Here is a 24,010-nt window from a genome sequence, read left to right on the forward strand (position 1 = left end):
CCTATGCCATACTGTACTGTTCCTGTTGTCCTGTACTGTACTGTTCCTATTGTCCTATGCTGTACTGTACTGTTCCGATTGTCCTATGCTGTACTGTTCCTATTTTCCTATTCTGTACTGTATCTATTGTTTTATGCTGCACTGTAATGTTCCTATTGTCCTATGCTGTACTGTACCTGTTCTCCTATGCTGTACTGTACCTATTGTCCTACGCCATACTGTACTGTATCTGTTGTCCTATGCTGTACTGTACTGTTCCTATTGTCTTATGCTGTACTGTACTGTTCTTGTTGTCCTATGCCATACTGTACTGTTCCTGTTGTCTTATGCTGTACTGTACTGTTCCTATTGTCCTATGCCATACTGTACTGTTCACATTGTCCTACTGTATGCTGTACTTTACTGTTCCTATTGTCTTATGCTGTACTGTACTGTTCCTGTTGTCCTATGCTGTACTGTTCCTGTTGTCCTATGCCATACTGTACTGTTCCTGTTGTCCTATGCTGTACTGTACTGTTCCTATTGTCTTATGCTGTACTGTACTGTTCCTATTGTCCTATGCCGTACTGTACTGTTCCTGTTGTCCTATGCCGTACTGTACTGTTCCTGTAGTCCTATGCTGTACTGTACTGTTCCTATTGTCCTATGCCATACTGTACTGTTCCTATTGTCATATGCTGTACTGTACCTATTGTTTTATGCTGTACTGTTAATATTGTTTTATGCTGTACTGTACTGTTCCTATTGTCCTATGCCATACTGTACTGTTCCTGTTGTCCTATGCTGTACTGTACTGTTCCTGTTGTCCTATGCTGTACTGTACTGTTCCTATTGTCCTATGCCATACTGTACTGTTCCTGTTGTCCTATGCTGTACTATACTGTTCCTGTTGTCCTATGCTGTACTGTACTGTTCCTATGGTCTTATGCTGTACTGTACTGTTGATTATTGGTAAATGCATTGTGGGAACGTAGAGGAGTAATGTGGTGATAGGGAGTACACTACACCCAGCCTGTTCCGGGGTTATATCCCGGGTTAGCTAGAGTTAGGTCCCTCATATGTGAATGTGTAGTCAGGCTGTGGTGGGTGGTACACGCTAGGGAACAGAGGTTAGTATAGTGCAGCCATGTGGGTGGGCTGTAGTCTTGTGTTTATTTGCAGGTACCGAGATCAGGACCATCGCCCATCTGAGTGGTAAGAGTATATCCGATGAGCGTAATCCCTTCCTTTGAGCATTTTCGTTCAGATTGTACCTCAGTGCCGGGCACCGTGGCGTAACCAAGCTGAGGACAAAAGTGGCAATGACGATCAAGCACTGATCCTAGTGGAGGTCATCCAGGTTTAGAGTGTTTTCCTTTACAGGGTTACCTTCAACACCGTCCGCATCCGAACTGTGTTCTAGGACCTTGAAATGGAGAGTATCATCAGCCTGAAGGTGAGAGCGGGTGGTGGGAGGTAAGTGACCGCGGCAAGCTCGCGCCTCCCAGCCCTCCTCCCACACCTATGGCAAAGTAGGAGTCTTTCCTGCTGGGTACAGCTTTTGCTCAGCTATAGCTCAGAATAGAGTAGAGAGGGCGCCCACTAGTGATGGACTGTGGCAAGCTCAGGAAGAGCCATAGAGCCGCACATTCATCATGCAGTAAGAGGCAGCAATGTAGAAACATGTGCACTGGTTAGACAGGTACAACTAATATACCCAATAGGTCTCCCTGTGCGATCACATTGCTAAGTGTTATACATGATCCTCTATGCCTGGTATGGTCAGTACAAGGTGAGACACATACTGAATGATTTGGTATATATGACACATACCAGCAATACTGGAAGAGGATGAGATAGAGGAACTGAGTCAGTAAGATAGGATGCAGAATACACATTGTTACAGGGCGTGGATTACTTCTGCTTTTCATTACTGTTCCTCCCTAGGCACCCGGTGACTCCAGTGCTTGGAGCAGACAGGTTACATCAGGCCATATAATTGTACCGTACAACAGCTAGAGAGACGAGGTATGCTAGGAATTATAGCCCTCAGCTTACCTATTATTTATTCCATAAAGTCCATTATATTATATATTATATGTCATACATTCAGCCCATGCAGTATGTATTCAAATGACAGACAGAGGACGGTGCAGACAGAGTGCAGGACAGGCAGAGGGCAAGGACAGGCAGAGGGCAAGGACAGGGACAGCCAGAGGATGGGGCAGAGGGAATGATAGGCAGAGGGCAAGGACAGGCAGAGGGCTAGGACAGGCAGAGGGCTAGGACAGGCAGAGGGCAAGGACAGGCAGAGGGCAAGGACAGGCAGAGGGCAAGGACAGGGACAGCCAGAGGATGGGGCAGAGGGAATGATAGGCAGAGGGCAAGGACAGGCAGAGGGCTAGGACAGGCAGAGGGCTAGGACAGGCAGAGGGCAAGGACAGGCAGAGGGCAAGGACAGGCAGAGGGCAAGGACAGGCAGAGGGCAAGGACAGGGACAGCCAGAGGATGGGGCAGAGGGAATGATAGGCAGAGGGCAAGGACAGGCAGAGGGCTAGGATAGGCAGAGGGCAAGGACAGGCAGAGGGCTAGGACAGGCAGAGGGCAAGGACAGGCAGAGGGCAAGGACAGGGACAGCCAGAGGATGGGGCAGAGGGAATGATAGGCAGAGGGCAAGGACAGGCAGAGGGCTAGGACAGGCAGAGGGCTAGGACAGGCAGAGGGCAAGGACAGGCAGAGGGCAAGGACAGGCAGAGGGCAAGGACAGGGACAGCCAGAGGATGGGGCAGAGGGAATGATAGGCAGAGGGCAAGGACAGGCAGAGGGCTAGGACAGGCAGAGGGCTAGGACAGGCAGAGGGCAAGGACAGGCAGAGGGCAAGGACAGGCAGAGGGCAAGGACAGGGACAGCCAGAGGATGGGGCAGAGGGAATGATAGGCAGAGGGCAAGGACAGGCAGAGGGCTAGGATAGGCAGAGGGCAAGGACAGGCAGAGGGCTAGGACAGGCAGAGGGCAAGGACAGGCAGAGGGCAAGGACAGGGACAGCCAGAGGATGGGGCAGAGGGAATGATAGGCAGAGGGCAAGGACAGGCAGAGGGCTAGGACAGGCAGAGGGCTAGGACAGGCAGAGGGCAAGGACAGGCAGAGGGCAAGGACAGGCAGAGGGCAAGGACAGGGACAGCCAGAGGATGGGGCAGAGGGAATGATAGGCAGAGGGCAAGGACAGGCAGAGGGCTAGGATAGGCAGAGGGCAAGGACAGGCAGAGGGCTAGGACAGGCAGAGGGCTAGGACAGGGACAGACAGAGGACGGGGCAGAGGGAATGACAGGCAGAGGATGGGGCAGAGGGAATGATAGGCAGAGGGCAAGGACAGGCAGAGGGCTAGGACAGGCAGAGGGCTAGGACAGGCAGAGGGCAAGGACAGGCAGAGGGCTAGGACAGGCAGAGGGCTAGGACAGGGACAGACAGAGGACGGGGCAGAGGGAATGACAGGCAGAGGGCAAGGACAGACAGGAGGCAGGACAGGGACAGACAGGAGGCAGGACAGGGACAGACAGAGGACGGGGCAGGCAGGGGGAATGACAGACAGAGAGCAGGGCAAAGAGGAGGCAGTAATGAACGCAGGTTTACATACTGCGATACCTTCTTGGGTTGAGAATTGCTGAAGGCGGAGACAGAAGCAGATGAGTTAGGAACTTGGGGATCATAGGAAGGAAATTTAGATGGAAAATGGGATAAGCCAGAGGACAGGATTTCATTCTGTGTAAGGCAGAAGCGATAAAAAGTAAAACTCAATTACAGCAAATTATACACAAAAACTATAAATATCAATAAAGGAATAAATGAGGACTGAATGAGAGGACACGGACAGTGCACAAGTGCTGCCAGGCAGAGACATGGAGGTGCTAGTGCTGCCAGGCAGAGACATGGAGGTGCTAGTGCTGCCAGGCTGAGACATGGAGGTGCTAGTGCTGCCAGGCTGAGACATGGAGGTGCTAGTGCTGCCAGGCAGAGACATGGAGGTGCTAGTGCTACCAGGCAGAGACACGTGGGTGCTAGTGCTACCAGGCAGAGACATGGAGGAGCTAGTGCTACCAGGCAGAGACATGAAGGTGCTAGTGCTGCCAGGCAGAAAAATGGAGGTGCTAGTGCTGCCAGGCAGAGACATGGAGGTGCTAGTGCTGCCAGGCAGAGACATGGAGGTGCTAGTGTTGCCAGGCAGAGACATGGAGGTGCTAGTGCTGCCAGGCAGAGACATGGAGGTGCTAGTGCTGCCAGGCAGAGACATGAAGGTGCTAGTGCTACCAGGCAGAGACATGGAGGTGCTAGTGCTGCCAGGCAGAGACATGGAGGTGCTAGTGCTGCCAGGCAGAGACATGGAGGTGCTAGTGCTGCCAGGCAGAGACATGGAGGTGCTAGTGCTGCCAGGCAGAGACATGAAGGTGCTAGTGTTGCCAGGCAGAGACATGGAGGTGCTAGTGCTGCCAGGCAGAGACATGGAGGTGCTAGTGCTGCCAGGCAGAGACATGAAGGTGCTAGTGTTGCCAGGCAGAGACATGAAGGTGCTAGTGCTGCCAGGCAGAGACATGGAGGTGCTAGTGCTACCAGGCAGAGACATGGAGGTGCTAGTGCTGCCAGGCAGAGACATGGAGGTGCTAGTGCTGCCAGGCAGAGACATGGAGGTGCTAGTGCTGCCAGGCAGAGACATGGAGGTGCTAGTGCTGCCAGGCAGAGACATGGAGGTGCTAGTGCTGCCAGGCAGAGACATGGAGGTGCTAGTGCTACCAGGCAGAGACATGGAGGTGCTAGTGCTGCCAGGCAGAGACATGGAGGTGCTAGTGCTGCCAGGCAGAGACATGGAGGTGCTAGTGTTGCCAGGCTGAGACATGGAGGTGCTAGTGCTACCAGGCAGAGACATGGAGGTGCTAGTGTTATCAGGCAGGGACACTTGGGTGCTAGTGCTACCAGGCAGAGACATGTGGGTGCAAGTGTTGCCAGGCAGAGACATGGAGGTGCTAGTGCTACCAGGCAGACATGGAGGTGTTAGTGCTACCAGGCAGAGACATGGAGGTGCTAGTGCTGCCAGGCAGAGACATGGAGGTGCTAGTGCTGCCAGGCTGAGACATGGAGGTGCTAGTGCTGCCAGGCAGAGACATGGAGGTGCTAGTGCTACCAGGCAGAGACACGTGGGTGCTAGTGCTACCAGGCAGAGACATGGAGGAGCTAGTGCTACCAGGCAGAGACATGAAGGTGCTAGTGCTGCCAGGCAGAAAAATGGAGGTGCTAGTGCTGCCAGGCAGAGACATGGAGGTGCTAGTGCTGCCAGGCAGAGACATGGAGGTGCTAGTGTTGCCAGGCAGAGACATGGAGGTGCTAGTGCTGCCAGGCAGAGACATGGAGGTGCTAGTGCTACCAGGCAGAGACATGGAGGTGCTAGTGCTGCCAGGCAGAGACATGGAGGTGCTAGTGCTGCCAGGCAGAGACATGGAGGTGCTAGTGCTGCCAGGCAGAGACATGAAGGTGCTAGTGTTGCCAGGCAGAGACATGGAGGTGCTAGTGCTGCCAGGCAGAGACATGGAGGTGTTAGTGCTACCAGGCAGAGACATGGAGGTGCTAGTGCTGCCAGGCAGAGACATGGAGGTGCTAGTGCTACCAGGCAGAGACATGGAGGTGCTAGTGCTGCCAGGCAGAGACATGGAGGTGCTAGTGCTGCCAGGCAGAGACAAGGAGGTGCTAGTGTTGCCAGGCTGAGACATGGAGGTGCTAGTGCTACCAGGCAGAGACATGGAGGTGCTAGTGCTACCAGGCAGAGACATGGAGGTGCTAGTGCTACCAGGCAGAGACACTTGGGTGCTAGTGCTACCAGGCAGAGACATGAAGGTGCAAGTGTTGCCAGGCAGAGACATGGAGGTGCTAGTGCTACCAGGCAGAGACATGGAGGTGTTAGTGCTACCAGGCAGAGACATGGAGGTGCTAGTGCTGCCAGGCAGAGACATGGAGGTGCTAGTGCTACCAGGCAGAGACATGGAGGTGCTAGTGCTATCAGGCAGAGACATGTGGGTGGTAGTGTTGCCAGGCAGAGAGATGAAGGTGCTAGTGTTGCCATGCAGAGACATGAAGGTGCAATTGTTGCAAGGCAGAGACATGGAGGTGCTAGTGTTGCCAGGCAGAGACATGGAGGTGCTAGTGCTACCAGGCAGAGACATGGAGGTGCTAGTGTTGCCAGGCAGAGACATGGAGGTGCTAGTGCTACCAGGCAGAGACATGGAGGTGCTAGTGCTGCCAGGCAGAGACATGGAGGTGCTAGTGCTACCAGGCAGAGACATGGAGGTGCTAGTGCTATCAGGCAGAGACATGTGGGTGGTAGTGTTGCCAGGCAGAGAGATGAAGGTGCTAGTGTTGCCATGCAGAGACATGGAGGTGCTAGTGCTGCCAGGCTGAGACATGGAGGTGCTAGTGTTGAAAGGCAGAGACATGGAGGTGCTAGTGCTACCAGGCAGAGACATGGAGGTGCTAGTGCTACCAGGCAGAGACACGTGGGTGCTAGTGCTACCAGGCAGAGACATGAAGGTGCTAGTGTTGCCAGGCAGAGACATGGAGGTGCTAGTGTTGCCAGGCAGAGACATGGAGGTGCTAGTGCTACCAGGCAGAGACATGGAGGTGCTAGTGCTATCAGGCAGAGACATGTGGGTGGTAGTGCTACCAGACAGAGACATGGAGGTGCTAGTGCTGCCAGGCAGAGACATGAAGGTGCAAGTGTTGCCAGGCAGAGACATGGAGGTGCTAGTGCTACCAGGCAGAGACATGGAGGTGCTAGTGCTACCAGGCAGAGACATGGAGGTGCTAGTGCTACCAGGCAGAGACAAGTGGGTGCTAGTGCTACCAGGCAGAGACATGAAGGTGCTAGTGCTGCCAGGCAGAGACATGGAGGTGCTAGTGCTACCAGGCAGAGACATGGAGGTGCTAGTGCTATCAGGCAGAGACATGTGGGTGGTAGTGTTGCCAGGCAGAGAGATGAAGGTGCTAGTGTTGCCATGCAGAGACATGGAGGTGCTAGTGCTGCCAGGCTGAGACATGGAGGTGCTAGTGTTGAAAGGCAGAGACATGGAGGTGCTAGTGCTACCAGGCAGAGACATGGAGGTGCTAGTGCTACCAGGCAGAGACACGTGGGTGCTAGTGCTACCAGGCAGAGACATGAAGGTGCTAGTGTTGCCAGGCAGAGACATGGAGGTGCTAGTGTTACCAGGCAGAGACATGGAGGTGCTAGTGCTGCCAGGCAGAGACATGAAGGTGCTAGTGTTGCCAGGCAGAGACATGGAGGTGCTAGTGCTGCCAGGCAGAGACATGGAGGTGCTAGTGCTATCAGGCAGAGACATGAAGGTGCTAGTGCTGCCAGGCAGAGACATGGAGGTGCTAGTGCTATCAGGCAGAGACATGTGGGTGCTAGTGTTGCCATGCAGAGACATGAAGGTGCAAGTGTTGCCATGCAGAGACATGAAGGTGCAAGTGTTGCCAGGCAGAGACATGGAGGTGCTAGTGCTGCCAGGCAGAGACATGAAGGTGCTAGTGTTGCCAGGCAGAGACATGGAGGTGCTAGTGCTACCAGGCAGAGACAAGTGGGTGCTAGTGCTACCAGGCAGAGACATGAAGGTGCTAGTGCTGCCAGGCAGAGACATGGAGGTGCTAGTGCTACCAGGCAGAGACATGGAGGTGCTAGTGCTATCAGGCAGAGACATGTGGGTGGTAGTGTTGCCAGGCAGAGAGATGAAGGTGCTAGTGCTACCAGGCAGAGACATGGAGGTGCTAGTGTTGCCAGGCAGAGACATGGAGGTGCTAGTGCTACCAGGCAGAGACATGGAGGTGCTAGTGTTGCCAGGCAGAGACATGGAGGTGCTGGTGCTACCAGGCAGAGACATGTGGGTGCTAGTGTTGCCAAGCAGAGACATGGAGGTGCTAGTGTTGCCAGGCAGAGACATGGAGGTGCTAGTGCTGCCAGGCAGAGACATGGAGGTGCTAGTGCTATCAGGCAGAGACATGAAGGTGCTAGTGCTGCCAGGCAGAGACATGGAGGTGCTAGTGCTATCAGGCAGAGACATGTGGGTGCTAGTGTTGCCATGCAGAGACATGAAGGTGCAAGTGTTGCCATGCAGAGACATGAAGGTGCAAGTGTTGCCAGGCAGAGACATGGAGGTGCTAGTGCTGCCAGGCAGAGACATGAAGGTGCTAGTGTTGCCAGGCAGAGACATGGAGGTGCTAGTGCTACCAGGCAGAGACATGGAGGTGCTAGTGCTACCAGGCAGAGACAAGTGGGTGCTAGTGCTACCAGGCAGAGACATGAAGGTGCTAGTGCTGCCAGGCAGAGACATGGAGGTGCTAGTGCTACCAGGCAGAGACATGGAGGTGCTAGTGCTATCAGGCAGAGACATGTGGGTGCTAGTGTTGCCAGGCAGAGAGATGAAGGTGCTAGTGCTACCAGGCAGAGACATGGAGGTGCTAGTGTTGCCAGGCAGAGACATGGAGGTGTTAGTGCTACCAGGCAGAGACATGGAGGTGCTAGTGTTGCCAGGCAGAGACATGGAGGTGCTGGTGCTACCAGGCAGAGACATGTGGGTGCTAGTGTTGCCAAGCAGAGACATGGAGGTGCTAGTGTTGCCAGGCAGAGACATGGAGGTGCTAGTGCTACCAGGCAGAGACATGGAGGTGCTAGTGTTGCCAGGCAGAGACATGGAGGTGCTAGTGCTACCAGGCAGAGACATGTGGGTGCTAGTGCTGCCAGGCAGAGACATGGAGGTGCTAGTGTTGCCAGGCAGAGACATGGAGGTGCTAGTGCTGCCAGGCAGAGACATGTGGGTGCTTGTGCTACCAGGCAGAGACATGGAGGTGCTAGTGCTACCAGGCAGAGACATGGAGGTGCTAGTGCTACCAGGCAGAGACATGTGGGTGCTAGTGCTACCAGGCAGAGACATGGAGGTGATAGTGCTGCAAGGCAGAGACATGTGGGTGCTAGTGTTGCCAGGCAGAGACAGCGGGTGCTAGTGCTGCCAGGCAGAGACATGGAGGTGCTAGTGTTGCCAGGCAGAGACATGGAGGTGCTAGTGCTACCAGGCAGAGACATGGAGGTGATAGTGCTACCAGGCAGAGACATGTGGATGCTAGTGCTACCAGGCAGAGACATGTGGGTGGTAGTGCTACCAGGCAGAGACATGTGGATGCTAGTGCTACCAGCCAGAAACATGTGGATGCTAGTGCTACCAGGCAGAGACATGTGGGTGCTAGTGCTACCAGGCAGAGACATGTGGGTGCTAGTGCTGCCAGGCAGAGACATGTGGATGCTAGTGCTACCAGGCAGAGACATGTGGATGCTAGTGCTGCCAGGCAGAGACATGTGGGTGCTAGTGCTGCCAGGCAGAGACATGTGGATGCTAGTGCTACCAGGCAGAGACATGTGGATGCTAGTGCTACCAGGCAGAGACATGTGGATGCTAGTGCTGCCAGGCAGAGACATGTGGGTGCTAGTGCAGGTGGAAATATGGGGTTTCAAGGAAAATGATCTGTGAGATGAACTTGGTGACAAATATTAATAAGCTTATTTAAATAGCACCAATTGCAGCTTTGCAAGTCCTTGGCTATGTAGACTGTTTAGCAGCAGGAAACTTCCAATTAAATTCCAAAAACTGATATAGCCCTGAAGCAGGTATAGCAATCTATACCACACTAATGATGTATTGTAACACAGACTGCAGATATTTATCACCGGACACATCTCTCAGCAGGACTTGGTGCATCATCCCCTTCTATGGCTAATATGGATCTGATTAATTACATTACACTATTTGGACCTGGGTGAGTAATGGTAAGTCAGAGCCCACCACACATCCATAACAAACTATACGTAATGGTTATAACGGGTTACGTTCCAGCGCTATGGATAATAGGTATGCACAGTGCAATTACTGTAAAATGTGGGGAGTATACACTGAAGTGCCAAAATAGTAGGCGCTGTCATCGTACTGTGATGTCTTGGAAATGCCCAGACCTGCATTAGTTGTTATTTAGTGTGAACACCGGCTAGGCTGGTCATGGCAAGATCACGTGAATTATCAGAGTTCGATGGGTCATGATAGTGGGTGCAACTACAATGGGAACCAACCATACAACTATCATATACCCTAAATAACATATACACTGTTTGTACAGTCCAAGGAAAAGAGCCGTCATACTGTAGTTAAAGAAAAACATATCATTCTGCATTCAACAATAAAGTGTGTACGTTGTCTCCTACCTCACTGGGAGCTACTGCCCTCTGTTATCAGACATGGCTTATTCCAAAGACAAAATGTTCCTGTGCATAGCAGACTTCCTGTGTTTAAGCTACTTTAGTAATAAAGCTTTATGTTTTGTCATTTCTGAAGTCTTTCTATTAAAGTAGCCTCTTAACTGGTTTTACATTTGGATGGTCAGTATACAGACGTAGTGTTACATGATGGTCAGTATACAGACGTAGTGTTACATGATGGTCAGTATACAGACGTAGTGTTACATGATGGTCAGTATACAGACGTAGTGTTACATGATGGTCAGTATACAGACGTAGTGTTACATGATGGTCAGTATACAGACGTAGTGTTACATGATGGTCAGTATACAGACGTAGTGTTACATGATGGTCAGTATACAGACGTAGTGTTACATGACGGTCAGTATACAGACGTAGTGTTACATGATGGTCAGTATACAGACGTAGTGTTACATGATGGTCAGTATACAGACGTAGTGTTACATGACGGTCAGTATACAGACGTAGTGTTACATGACGGTCAGTATACAGACGTAGTGTTACATGACGGTCAGTATACAGACGTAGTGTTACATGACGGTCAGTATACAGACGTAGTGTTACATGATGGTCAGTATACAGACGTAGTGTTACATGACGGTCAGTATACAGACGTAGTGTTACATGACGGTCAGTATACAGACGTAGTGTTACATGATGGTCAGTATACAGACGTAGTGTTACATGATGGTCAGTATACAGACGTAGTGTTACATGATGGTCAGTATACAGACGTAGTGTTACATGACGGTCAGTATACAGACGTAGTGTTACATGACGGTCAGTATACAGACGTAGTGTTACATGATGGTCAGTATACAGACGTAGTGTTACATGATGGTCAGTATACAGACGTAGTGTTACATGACGGTCAGTATACAGACGTAGTGTTACATGACGGTCAGTATACAGACGTAGTGTTACATGACGGTCAGTATACAGACGTAGTGTTACATGACGGTCAGTATACAGACGTAGTGTTACATGACGGTCAGTATACAGACGTAGTGTTACATGATGGTCAGTATACAGACGTAGTGTTACATGACGGTCAGTATACAGACGTAGTGTTACATGATGGTCAGTATACAGACGTAGTGTTACATGATGGTCAGTATACAGACGTAGTGTTACATGACGGTCAGTATACAGACGTAGTGTTACATGATGGTCAGTATACAGACGTAGTGTTACATGACGGTCAGTATACAGACGTAGTGTTACATGATGGTCAGTATACAGACGTAGTGTTACATGATGGTCAGTATACAGACGTAGTGTTACATGATGGTCAGTATACAGACGTAGTGTTACATGACGGTCAGTATACAGACGTAGTGTTACATGATGGTCAGTATACAGACGTAGTGTTACATGATGGTCAGTATACAGACGTAGTGTTACATGACGGTCAGTATACAGACGTAGTGTTACATGACGGTCAGTATACAGACGTAGTGTTACATGACGGTCAGTATACAGACGTAGTGTTACATGATGGTCAGTATACAGACGTAGTGTTACATGATGGTCAGTATACAGACGTAGTGTTACATGATGGTCAGTATACAGACGTAGTGTTACATGATGGTCAGTATACAGACGTAGTGTTACATGATGGTCAGTATACAGACGTAGTGTTACATGATGGTCAGTATACAGACGTAGTGTTACATGATGGTCAGTATACAGACGTAGTGTTACATGATGGTCAGTATACAGACGTAGTGTTACATGATGGTCAGTATACAGACGTAGGGTTACATGATGGTCAGTATACAGACGTAGTGTTACATGATGGTCAGTATACAGACGTAGGGTTACATGACTGTCAGTATACAGACGTAGGGTTACATGATGGTCAGTATACAGACGTAGTGTTACATGATGGTCAGTATACAGACATAGTGTTACATGATGGTCAGTATACAGACGTAGTGTTACATGATGGTCAGTATACAGACGTAGTGTTACATGATGGTCAGTACACAGACGTAGTGTTACATGATGGTCAGTACACAGACGTAGGGTTACATGATGGTCAGTACACAGACGTAGGGTTACATGACTGTCAGTATACAGACGTAGTGTTACATGACGGTCAGTATACAGACGTAGGGTTACATGACTGTCAGTATACAGACGTAGTGTTACATGATGGTCAGTACACAGACGTAGGGTTACATGACTGTCAGTATACAGACGTAGGGTTACATGACTGTCAGTATACAGACGTAGGGTTAAATGACGGTCAGTACACAGACGTAGGGTTACATGACGGTCAGTATACAGACGTAGGGTTACATGACTGTCAGTATACAGACGTAGGGTTACATGACTGTCAGTATACAGACGTAGGGTTAAATGACGGTCAGTACACAGACGTAGGGTTAAATGACGGTCGGTACACAGACGTAGGGTTACATGCCGCCGTACCTTGTTAAACTGACAATCGCTGGGGGCGGAGTAAGCGATGGATGGAGATGAAGGAGGAGAAGAGCCAGAAACTTGGGGTTCACAGGAAGGGACTTTAGATGGAAAATGGGACAAGCCGGGGGGCAGAAGCTTATTCTGTATGGGGCAGAAGTAATATCAGAGTATTATACCACAGTATAAGAATGCAAATAAATAGTCTGACATGTTACGTTATACATACAAGGGGTAAACATGCGTGTTAGGTGCACACGATACTTAGCAGCCTGATCTATATTCACCTGATATAAACCAATTAGCTGGAGATCGTGTGTGTCACAGAAAGTCATTATAACAGTAATATGTCCAAGCGCTTCACACGCCACATCTCACAGGTGTTATATACAGTGTGAGTGTTATCTAGGAATTATTACTACAGAGGACAAACTGAAGCACAAAACAATAAAATCAGCCTGGTTGCCGCTGGTGACAGCACACCTGTCTGCTGCCCCAGTTTCTCCCAGACCCAGCAAGCTGATGTTTAACGAGCTATAGAGATGTGTCCTCATACACTTCGCCGATGTGCGCCATATGGGGCGAGATACCTGCTACGACCTACACGCCCAGCCACGGGCGGAGATTCCCATGCTTTCCCACTTTTTCCTGAATTTTGTGTCTTATTTGCATCGTAACCACATACAAATTCACGTATAGCGTCTGTGGTACTAGGCGCAGCGCGGACATTGGAATCAGACCTATTTCTATTTACCCAGATTAGCGGCTGAGTCACAGCAGCTACATGAGGCGCCAGCGTCAGCATTCTGGGTACTCTGGTGGGACGCTTGTGCGGCTAAGTGGCAACGTTCGTCAGGTGGCAAACGGGCCTATTTGGTGTGTGTATGTGGGCACATCTGTAGATTCACGTGAAGAGATGCGGAGTATATTACACCACGGACACCAGATATTCACCTGTGGGAGATCCGCGCATCCAAACATGGAGGCCAGGTGTGCCGCCTTTTCTCTGATATTCTTTTTATGAAAGTCTCGTATTGCTAAAGCCTGAGCTCTTCTCTGGAACGGGAAAAGGAGGAAACAGAGAGGGGAGAGGAAAGTGAGAGGCAGAAATAGAGCAGTGACAGGCGGAGGGCGATCTGCCCTAATATCACAGGAATCCCTGCACTAGACAGATACAAGCTGATGGCACATTGCTTGCACTCGGTTTAGTGCCCATCTCACAGGATGCCGTTCTTACACACTATGGCCCGTATTCAATTAGCCAAGAAAAGCCGAGATCCGCAAAAAAATATCGCCGATTGCGACTTTTCGCCTGTTGTAAACTTATCTCCGTATTCAATTCCACCCACTTTTCACGTACGCAGAAAGTCAATGCGAAAAAGATTCACCTATGAATAGCAGGAGATGAGAAGTGCAACATTTTTGTTTTGGGGTGTAAAGGGGGGAAACCACTCAGAGCCCCCAATGGACAACTGCGCCAAACAATTCCAGAAAAAAAACCTGAAGAACACCCCAAAAAAGTACTTTGAATTTGGGGGCGAAAAGTTGGCAAACTAGCGACATAAGGTTCTGGGGGTGCTCTAAGAAAGGGTCATGCGTTTTGGGGGTTGCAGGTGCTTTTTTGGGGGAGGAATTTCACTTTCATTAAAACTTCACTTTAGAGACAATAAAAGATGCTGGCACCCATTCTCAGGTTCCCCAAATTTGCCAGGACTACTTATTTTCTCCAAACACAAACTTCATTATGCCATTCTTCGCCACTTGTGCAAAGACGCTAATTACCGGCAATTGTACCAACTTAAGTACCCCAAAGTTTTATTAGGGCTAATCAGACACTACTACATTGATCCCCAATGTTTCTGCATCTTTTTGGGGGGTTCAGGCTGATTTCCCCGATTCTGACACCACTTTCCGCCTGTTCTGACTTCTCGTGTCGCCGTTTTTGCGTTTTTTGGAACTGAATAGGGCGAATAGTGGGGACGCGCGCGATAAGTTTCCTCAGCTAAAATACACAATGTAGGGAAAAAGTGCGGCATGCAAAACTTTATCACGTACGCAAAACTAATTAATCTAATTAAATACCGCCCTATGATGGACTAGAGTGTAACAGACCCAATGAGACCTGTCCCACATTCACATACGATTTAGGGTATAAAATGTAGAGAGTCACTTGTTATATAAAGACACAAGGGGCGATTCTGCGCAGATTGAAATTACAGGGAAATCTATGCATATTTATGGGTGGTAATTCGGGAGGAGAGGTAGCTGACAGGTGGGGGCACATCGCGTGTTGGTGTCAGCGACTGCGTCAAAAGTCACAGGGAACTAGTGACATCACTGAGGTACGAGGCACCTGGGACACATAGAAGCCCCAAATGAGGGACAATCAGGGGTAAATTTATTAAAGAGAGAGTTATTAGAAGTGGAGATGTTGCCCATAGCAACCAGATTCTAGCTATTATCTGGTGGGAGCTAGATAAATGTTAAGTAGAATCTGATTGGTTACTGTGGGCAACATCTCCACTTCTAAAAACTCTCTCTTTAGTAAATATCCCCCTAACAGTCTGGGAGATGTGTGCGCAGTGCTGGGAGGAATGCATCCGATTGGCTGTGAGCTGAAGATCACATCTGATTGGTGGCAGGAGCTCACAGCCAATCACATTTGATGACTTGACATTCCCTACTCTTAACTTCCTCAGGGCCAATCACTGTCAAAATCAGCCACAAGGGGAGCATCCAAGCCCTTATATAGTACATACAGGAAACGTTACTGTGTATTGTCTCACTGACTGATCAGATGTTGTGCAGCAGAGGAACAGCACACATGATATATGTACATTATACGCTATATGGCCGGTCACCTGCTCAGCCCTTTCTTCAATGTGCTGCAGACGCTCTAAGATACCAGAGAGAGCCAGAGCGGAAGGACAGGCGGAGGTGAGAGAGTCCTTACTGTCTGCAGGGATGGAGGGTGTCTCTGTGTCTCCTCTAGACCTCGGCTCCCTGGTCACAATAGCTGTGGCGGGCAAGGTCGGTGGTGACGTTGGTCTGACCAGAGTCCTAGCTACTGCCTGAAACTGGGAAACACTGCGAATGAAAAGAAGGGTTCCTTGTTCTAGGCAAAATCCCATGCATCACATGACTTCACACAACGCGTTCATGATGGCGGTAATCTGCGATCAGCCCCCTATAGATGTATAGAATGTCTGTCTCATATTTCTTATGAAAGGGGAGCGCTCGTATCTTATCTGACCTGGGGACCCGCCGATACAGAGATGTGACTCCTGAGACAGGCCCGTGGGTGACCGTGTAAATTAGGGGAACCCTTATAGCCAGACACTTTCATGGGACGGCATGTCTGGATTGGTGGGGTTCTCACAGGCTCTAATCTCTCAGGAAGGAAATGATATATAAGCTACACTGAAAAGCTCAGCTTTGTATTATCATGATACAATGTCACCAATGAAATGTGACTTAGTTACTTCTTTCCTTTCCTATATCAAACAAATTGCAAAAAACTGAAAAGTAAGATAAATAATGTGATCATACCATGATTAGCTTAATTATGCATTAATTGAAGGTTTGTCTATGCTATGAATGAGCCAGTAGCGTTAATACGAGAGGGCCCTTAGCGAGGCGGGTGCTGCGCACTGACCTCTGTCACAGCCAGAATGATCTGTACATATTATTCTACTGAGGAAACCATTCTCCAACTGTGGTGGAACTACAAATCTCAGGATATTACATATGCTGGCACTTGTAGTTCCACAACCACTAGAGAGACACAGGTTGCCTATGATAGAAAGGGACCGATTGGAAGCTGCACACACGTGCGGCCACATTTCCTGTACGACAATAAATGCGAATATTCCGCAGTACGCACCTGTGTGTGAAAGCAGCGGCCATTACTATTAGCGGATTATAGCTGCATACACTCGGGTATGGAGCATGTGCAAGGTTTGTCCATAAAATGGAGTTGTGCGCAATTCTGAATAAGCCCCTAAGTGTTTTACGGTTAATTTGATAAGTAATCCTTTAGGGTTCATTGATGGTGTCAACTGCTAGTTTATATAAGTAAAACTTCACAATACTGCCCCATAAGATCAAGCTACCAGCACAGGTGTATACAGCACACCGCGGCCATGCCTTAACCCCTGAGTACGGCAATATACTCACTGTACGCAGCGTATACGTGGCACCATACCTGCCTTCTAGGCTCAGTCTGAACAGGACAAAGGGTCGGCTCCGGAGGTTTAGCAAAGCGAGGGTTAACAGGAGCTGGTTGGCAGCGTTGCAGCTCTGCCGTAGAGTTATCAGATAGGGGTAAAGCCTGCGGAGTGGAGGGACGGTGAGGAAACGACAGCAGAAAAGAGAGAGAAGAGATTAGCAGGAGTGTCAGGATGAAAGAGGAATGAGGCGGCCAGGGCGATGCGGCTTTACCGGAGTCTATAATTATGTATAACTGCTGACAGCTTCTCTGCTTCTCAGTCCATTTAATGTGAAACAATAAAACAAGTAGATTAAACCTTCATATAAAATGTATCTAACCATAGACACAAGGATAATATACCCTGCACTGACAGACAGCTCTGCGATTCAGCATCTGCTAACTGGAAGGTGCCATGAGGATCCGGGACAGCGCTGTGCAGCAAAGATCCAATACAATCGGCATGGTATATTCATTTACAGGACAGCGCCCAAAGGTGAATTCAGTTTTGAGGGAGGATAGTCTCCACCTTGGTGTCTAGTATGCACCCAGCAAGTCCCCTGACACCTGACAGTCCAGCGAATGGTCTCCCTGCTTCTCCTAAGACAGACTTATCAGCATAAGGCTGCGAAATGGCAGCTCCCATCTACATTCATGTAGTGGGAAGCAGAATAACCCATGCCTTTATTACTACATATAACCCATGCCTTTATTACTACATATAACCCATGCCTTTATTACTACATATAACCCATGCCTTTATTACTACATATAACCCATGCCTTTATTACTACATATATCCCATGCCTTTATTACTACATATAACCCATGCCTTTATCACTACATATAACCCATGCCTTTATCACTACATATATCCCATGCCTTTATTACTACATATAACCCATGCCTTTATTACTACATATATCCCATGCCTTTATTACTACATATAACCCATGCCTTTATCACTACATATAACCCATGCCTTTATCACTACATATAACCCATGCCTTTATTACTACATATAACCCATGCCTTTATTACTACATATAACCCATGCCTTTATTACTACATACAGTATTGCTAAAAAAATACTTTCTACTAGAGTAACAATAACAAAACTCTTCTCGAATCAGATAAACAGCTGGACACGAGCTAAACCGATTATTACATCAGGTCATATTACAATATCAAAGGGGATTCATTTCAAAATATTACAGTTTGGCGGAGAGTGAACTACAAATACAAACCCTACACAGAAAGGCCAGGTACCGTAAATGATTAAATATATTAAGTAAGTAAGTAAACGCATAATACACATAGACAAACAATGGGGACACGGTTATATGTATTGTAAAGGAACCATATACATCAATCTATGGGAACCACTTAGTACATTATAGATAAATGAGAACACACATAAAAAGAGGTAAGAAATATTCTATATTAGCAGTAATATGCTTAGATATAGATCCCCATAGAGCAGGGATGTCAAACTCGTGGCCCAAAGAAGCTATTTATGTGGCCCCACCATGTGGGCCCAAATACATATATTATGCGGCCCAGTCACCCCTGCCGCGATCGGAGCTCAGCTCCAATCGCGGCAGGAGTGACTGGGCCACATAATATTTGTGCTGGAACGCTGGTCTCTGATCACTCCAGAGGCCAGCGTTCCTAGAGATGCAGTGCGCGGGTGACGTCATGACATCACCCGCTATGTGAGCGCCTGCCCTGCTGGATGTAGTTAGATCCAGTGACCAGCAGGAGTCTACGCGGGAGCGGTGCCCAGCGGCCAGCGTGAAGAGAGGTAAGTAAGATAGAGGTAAGTGGGGTCTGTTCTATACTGGGAGGGGGCACAAATTAAGGGGCATTACTGGGGGGCACAAAATAAGGGGCATTACTGAGGCTGTGCATAAGGGGCATTAATGGGGGCACTACTAAGGGCATTACTGGGGGCTGTGCATAAAGGGGCATTACTGGGGCTGTGCATAAAGGGGCATTACTGGGGCTGTGCATAAAGGGGTATTACTGGGGGCTCTGCATAAAGGGGCATTACTGGGGGCTCTGCATAAAGGAGCATTACTGGGGGCTCTACATAAGGGGCACTACTAAGGGCATTACTGGGGGCTCTGCATAAGGGGCATTACTGGGGCTGTGCATAAAGGGGCATTACTGGGGCTGTGCATAAAGGGGCATTACTGGGGGCTCTGCATAAAGGGGCATTACTGGGGGCTCTGCATAAAGGGGCATTACTGGGGGCTCTACATAAGGGGCACTACTAAGGGCATTAATGGGGGCTCTGCATAAGGGGCATTAATGGGGGCTCTGCATAAAGGGGCATTACTGGGGGCTCTGCATAAAGGGGCATTACTGGGGGTGAGTAATAAAGGGGCATTACTGTGGGCTCTGCATAAGGGGCATTAATGGGGCACTACTAAGGGCATTACTGGGTGCTCTGCATAAAGGGGCATTACTGGGGGCTCTGCATAAAGGGGCATTACTGGGGGCTCTGCATAAAGGGGCATTACTGGGGGCTCTGCATAAAGGGGCATTACTGGGGGCACTAAGGGCATTACTGGGGGCTCTGCATAAAGGGGCATTACTGGGGGCACTAAGGGCATTACTGGGGGCTCTGCATAAATATCACCATCGGATCAAACTAGACAGGAAAACACGATTCTTAGTAAATCCGTGATTTTGGTCGCTGAACACTCTTGCGAATCCAAGCGATGTCCGGCGTGCTCTTATTATACACGATTCTTTGTAAATTTACCAATAGGACTGATCAGTGCAGATGTAAAGGTCATTCTGTAATCATAACACTAAATTTGTGTCTGAACGGAAACACATAGAAGGGAGCAATTATACAGACACATAGATAAATACACAGCCGCAATGTGGTGGACTTTGTATTCTGAAATGGTCCTGGAGACTCATTAGTAAATGGTTAATCCATCATCAGGCAATTCGGCTAACATTACTCTCTATTAGTACATTATCCCCATCGGTCATTCCATGTGACCCCACCAGTGTTTATGTGACATAAACCACACACTGCAAATACACTGGGCTATCGTCCGCTGTTACCTGGAGCAGGTGAAGATCCTGAAGACGTCTGGACAGCGTCAGATCATTATTACATGGTAACGCAGTGTTTGTGTGTTTGAACATTAGTTTTTTTTCTTCTATATGAAACAACAGTAAATGTCCTTAGACAGTGACATCCTGAAGTCTTGACAAGTTGAGTATAGAATAAGCACATTATCCGGATGCTATGCCATGGGAAGCAGATGTGGAATGGGCACATTTTGGGCATTTACCTGTCTCCTTACTGATCCACTGGATGTGTTTTCTTCAAACTTGGCCAGCAGCTGCGTAGCCATAGATCTGACTTTATTCTGATTAATGACCTCCTTCGTGTCGCTGCACTCATTCCCAGAGCTTTCACTTACAAAGTTTGCAGGCTGCAAAAAAAGGAAACATCAGACATATTACCTGGTGTCTGCCGAGCCTCTTACCTGTTCCGTCAGCCCGGGTACCAATCGCTGCCACACTGGGTATAACAGGGGAGGAAGCCCTTTGTACATAGGGCTTAGGTGATTATTACAGACATTAGACAGTGCTGTGCTACTTTATGTTGCTTTACTTGACGAATCTCCAGAGAGTTATCATTATGAAATCTTACTACTGAGTGACCCTAAAAAGCGTTTTACATAGATGAGCGATTAACCCATTCTCTAGTGTAGTCAAAGGACGAGACTAACTGCTTGAAGCTCACGTGACGTGAATAAATTGCAGCGCTGCTGTAAATGTGGCTGTCACGCTATAAGCGCTCAATCGTGGGGCCTGATTCAGCAAGGATCGCAGTTGCTAATGTGCACGCAGTCGGCTGATTGTTGTGTTCTGCACGTGTACGCATTGCAGTGCACGTGTGCGAACCAGGCACTGCGGTCGCAGAGGCTACGCAGACCCATCGCAGAGTGATTGACAGGAAGTGCCGTTTGTGGGAGGTGACGGGGGGTGGACGGGGAAATGCAGGCGTGCCAGTGTGTTCGCATAAATTGCCAGGCGTGCATAAATTGCTTACTACGAAGCCATACGCAGTGCGAGGTCTCATAGCGTGCGTGGTTGTTAGCAGTTTCTGAGTAAGGTCAGGGCTTGTGCAACTGTGCGTGAGGCTGCGATGGTACTCCATGTTACCGATGGTTTTGCTATTCTGCTAAGTATTATGTATGTGCATATGGCAAAGCTGTCGTCCTTATGTGGTGCTGAGTTTGTGTGTATTTACAGTATATATATATATATATATATATATATACACACATACATACAGCGGGTAAAATAAGTATTGAACACATGAACATTTTTCTCAGTAAATATATGTATATTGGGGCTGTTGTAATTACATTTCACCAGATGTCAGCAACAACCCATATAATCCACACATGCAAAGGGATCAAACCATAGATGTCCATAAATTATGTTATGTGTAATAATGTGAAATGACACAGGGAAAAGTATTGACACACTTACTGACATTTACTTAATAGTTCGTACAAAAGCCTTTGTTGGTAATTACAGCTAGAAGACGCCTCCTGTATGGAGAAACTAGTCACATACTGTACATAGCTCAGGTGTGAGTTTGGCCCATTCTTCCACACAAACAGTCTTCACGTCTTGAAGGTTCCGTGGCCTCTTCTATGATCTCTGATCTTTAGATCTTTCCAAAGATTTTCAATTGGATACAAGTCAGGTGATTGGCTGTGATTGGCTGGGCCATTCTAGCAGCTTTATTTTCTTTCTCTGACAGCAATTGAATACATGGTGTGAATTATGGCATCCAAAGAGTTACATTTTTCCATTCATCCATCCTTCAATGACATGAAGTATAACAGTACCGGATGCTGAAAAACAGCCCCACACCATGATGTTCCCACCTCCATACATCACTGCTGGTATGGCGGTTTTGGGGTGATGTGCAGCGCCATTTCTCCTCCATACATGGTGTGTATTATGGCATCCAAAGAATTACATTTTGGTCTCATCTGACCAGACTATATTCTCCCAGTATTTCACAGGCTTGTCCAAATGTTGTGCAGCAAACTTTAAACGAGCTTCAACATGCTTTTTCTTCAGCAATGGAGTCTTGTGTGGTGAGCGTGCATACAGGCCATGGCGGGTGAGGGCATTACTTATTGTTTTCTTTGAAACAATTGTACCTGCTAATTCCAGGTCTTTCTGAAGCTCTCCACAAGTGGTCTTTGGCTCTTGGGCAACTCTTCTTACAACAGTCTGCTTACCTGTGAGCGACCAGAAGAATGTCACTGACCTTTTACAGCTCACAGTAACCCGCCTTGTCAGGAATAAAGAGTAGCATTGGTGGTCTAAGACCCAAGGCTCTACAGCGCAGACTTCAGCCTGGAGATGTTGCAATAGAAAATAATGTACAAAAAACTAGCAGAATTGTTAGTGGAGACATGAAAGTGCTACAACAGGACCGCAATCTATGACCTTACTTCAGAGTGTTCCAATAAGAATGTGTATCCATATAGAGAATACACATATACCCCAAAAAACGGTCTGCTAGTGGAAGTATCATCACATTAACACTTATAATGGTGCACTGCGTATTCGCCAAAGAGGTAGAATCACAGGATAGCGTAAGGTATTAACTAAGACCCTGAAATGGCATTGGATCCCCACCAGTGACCCTTGACATTTAAAGTGGTCACGAGAGGGATATTGAAAGCAATAAAAATGCACTGCAGGGGCAAGAATTTACTTCATACCCACCAATATAATACAACCCAGGCCTAAGCCGTCCATCCGTAAATGCAGTCTGTTATCATTTAACCAATTAAGCCCAGAGGATGGAACAGAACCTGGATTCTCTACATTCTGATAGGAATCCACATATGGGCCACCGCTTTAGAGACTTATCTTGCTGAGATAGCCCTGTTTAGTCTGTGTCAAGTCAATATTATGGAGTAACGGAATCTATACCGAGAAGGGTACCTGTACACAGATATAGAATGTGTTAGTTATGTCTAGAAAAGGGATATACCTGTATTCAGAACCCCGGTTAGGGTTTTAAGCATGTTTTCCCGATTATCAGAGTAAGTTTACTGTCAGACCCCTGCACCGGGAGATCAGCATGCTTATATAGTACTTGGAACACTGCATTCTCAGTGGAATATTCATACGAAAAATGGGATATAAATATATATACACACATACATTGTACTGGGCGCTGCTAAGTGCACCACTGGAGCAAATTACTGTAGTTTTAAAATAATAATAATAGGTCCCTCGAAAAGGGGCGTATTAGATACAGTAGTAACTCTCGGGGACAGAACTACATTAAAGTGTCCAAGGTCTCGATGCAATAACCCAAGACCTCAGAGTTGTGAGGCAGAATACACTGTTAGAACAGCCTGAGCTGAAGCTAAACACCTAGTTCCCCAGGAGCACCTATGTAAGTAGTACTGTACATGTCTTTATATACAAGTGTGGACCTACAAGAAGGCCACAGCTATGTATTGGGGTACTAGAAGTACAGTTTTATCAATGCCTTAGGGAATTGTGACTGTCACAATGTAAGCTGCACCATATGTCTCTAGTCTATAGATCAATTGTACACTGGACATTGAAACCCAGCTACTAATAGATTACATGCTGCTTAAGCGAGCACACAAGATTAAAATATATATATATTATATATAAAGACATTTTGCAATTGACGTAAGCAGTATCACATTGCATAGGTTCAGAGGTGAGTGAACAATTAGCAGCAATATGGCCCAAACCACCACATCGGATATACTGGATCATACTATTATCAAGTCTATTACAGGGTAGGAACCTTCCTGGCATGGCTGGCCTATCTCCGGGTTTCAAACCCACAGTCTTAAGTACATTCCATCGACCAGCACCCTTCTCCCCTGGAACAGTCTTACCAGTGATCACGGGAGATCGCCGTTGCGGAATCGGGGCTCGGTGGGGCACACTCAACAGTTCCTCAGCCGCCACGTATCTCTCCACCAGTTTGACTAACTGGTCTGTGG

General features: G+C 48.1%; 1 protein-coding gene across 1 annotated transcript in view; it reads right to left on the reverse strand.

The window, feature by feature from the left end:
* Nucleotides 1-24,010, reverse strand: part of MICAL2 (microtubule associated monooxygenase, calponin and LIM domain containing 2) — a gene marked incomplete at its 3' end in the record, with an annotated part of 301,381 nt that overhangs the window by 31,480 nt on the left and 245,891 nt on the right. Inside the window, exons 16-21 of the mRNA XM_088460527.1 lie at nucleotides 20,267-20,410; nucleotides 16,947-17,072; nucleotides 15,604-15,819; nucleotides 13,697-13,798; nucleotides 12,752-12,886; nucleotides 3,622-3,738 (exon numbers count right to left, since the gene is read on the reverse strand). Coding sequence (XP_088316653.1) covers nucleotides 3,622-3,738; nucleotides 12,752-12,886; nucleotides 13,697-13,798; nucleotides 15,604-15,819; nucleotides 16,947-17,072; nucleotides 20,267-20,410 — 840 coding nt within the window. The remainder of the gene's footprint in view (nucleotides 1-3,621; nucleotides 3,739-12,751; nucleotides 12,887-13,696; nucleotides 13,799-15,603; nucleotides 15,820-16,946; nucleotides 17,073-20,266; nucleotides 20,411-24,010) is intronic.

This window comes from Taudactylus pleione, unplaced genomic scaffold (assembly GCF_031769625.1).
Source record: "Taudactylus pleione unplaced genomic scaffold, aTauple2 ptg000047l, whole genome shotgun sequence".
In the NCBI taxonomy this organism is placed as follows: Eukaryota; Metazoa; Chordata; class Amphibia; order Anura; family Myobatrachidae; genus Taudactylus; species Taudactylus pleione.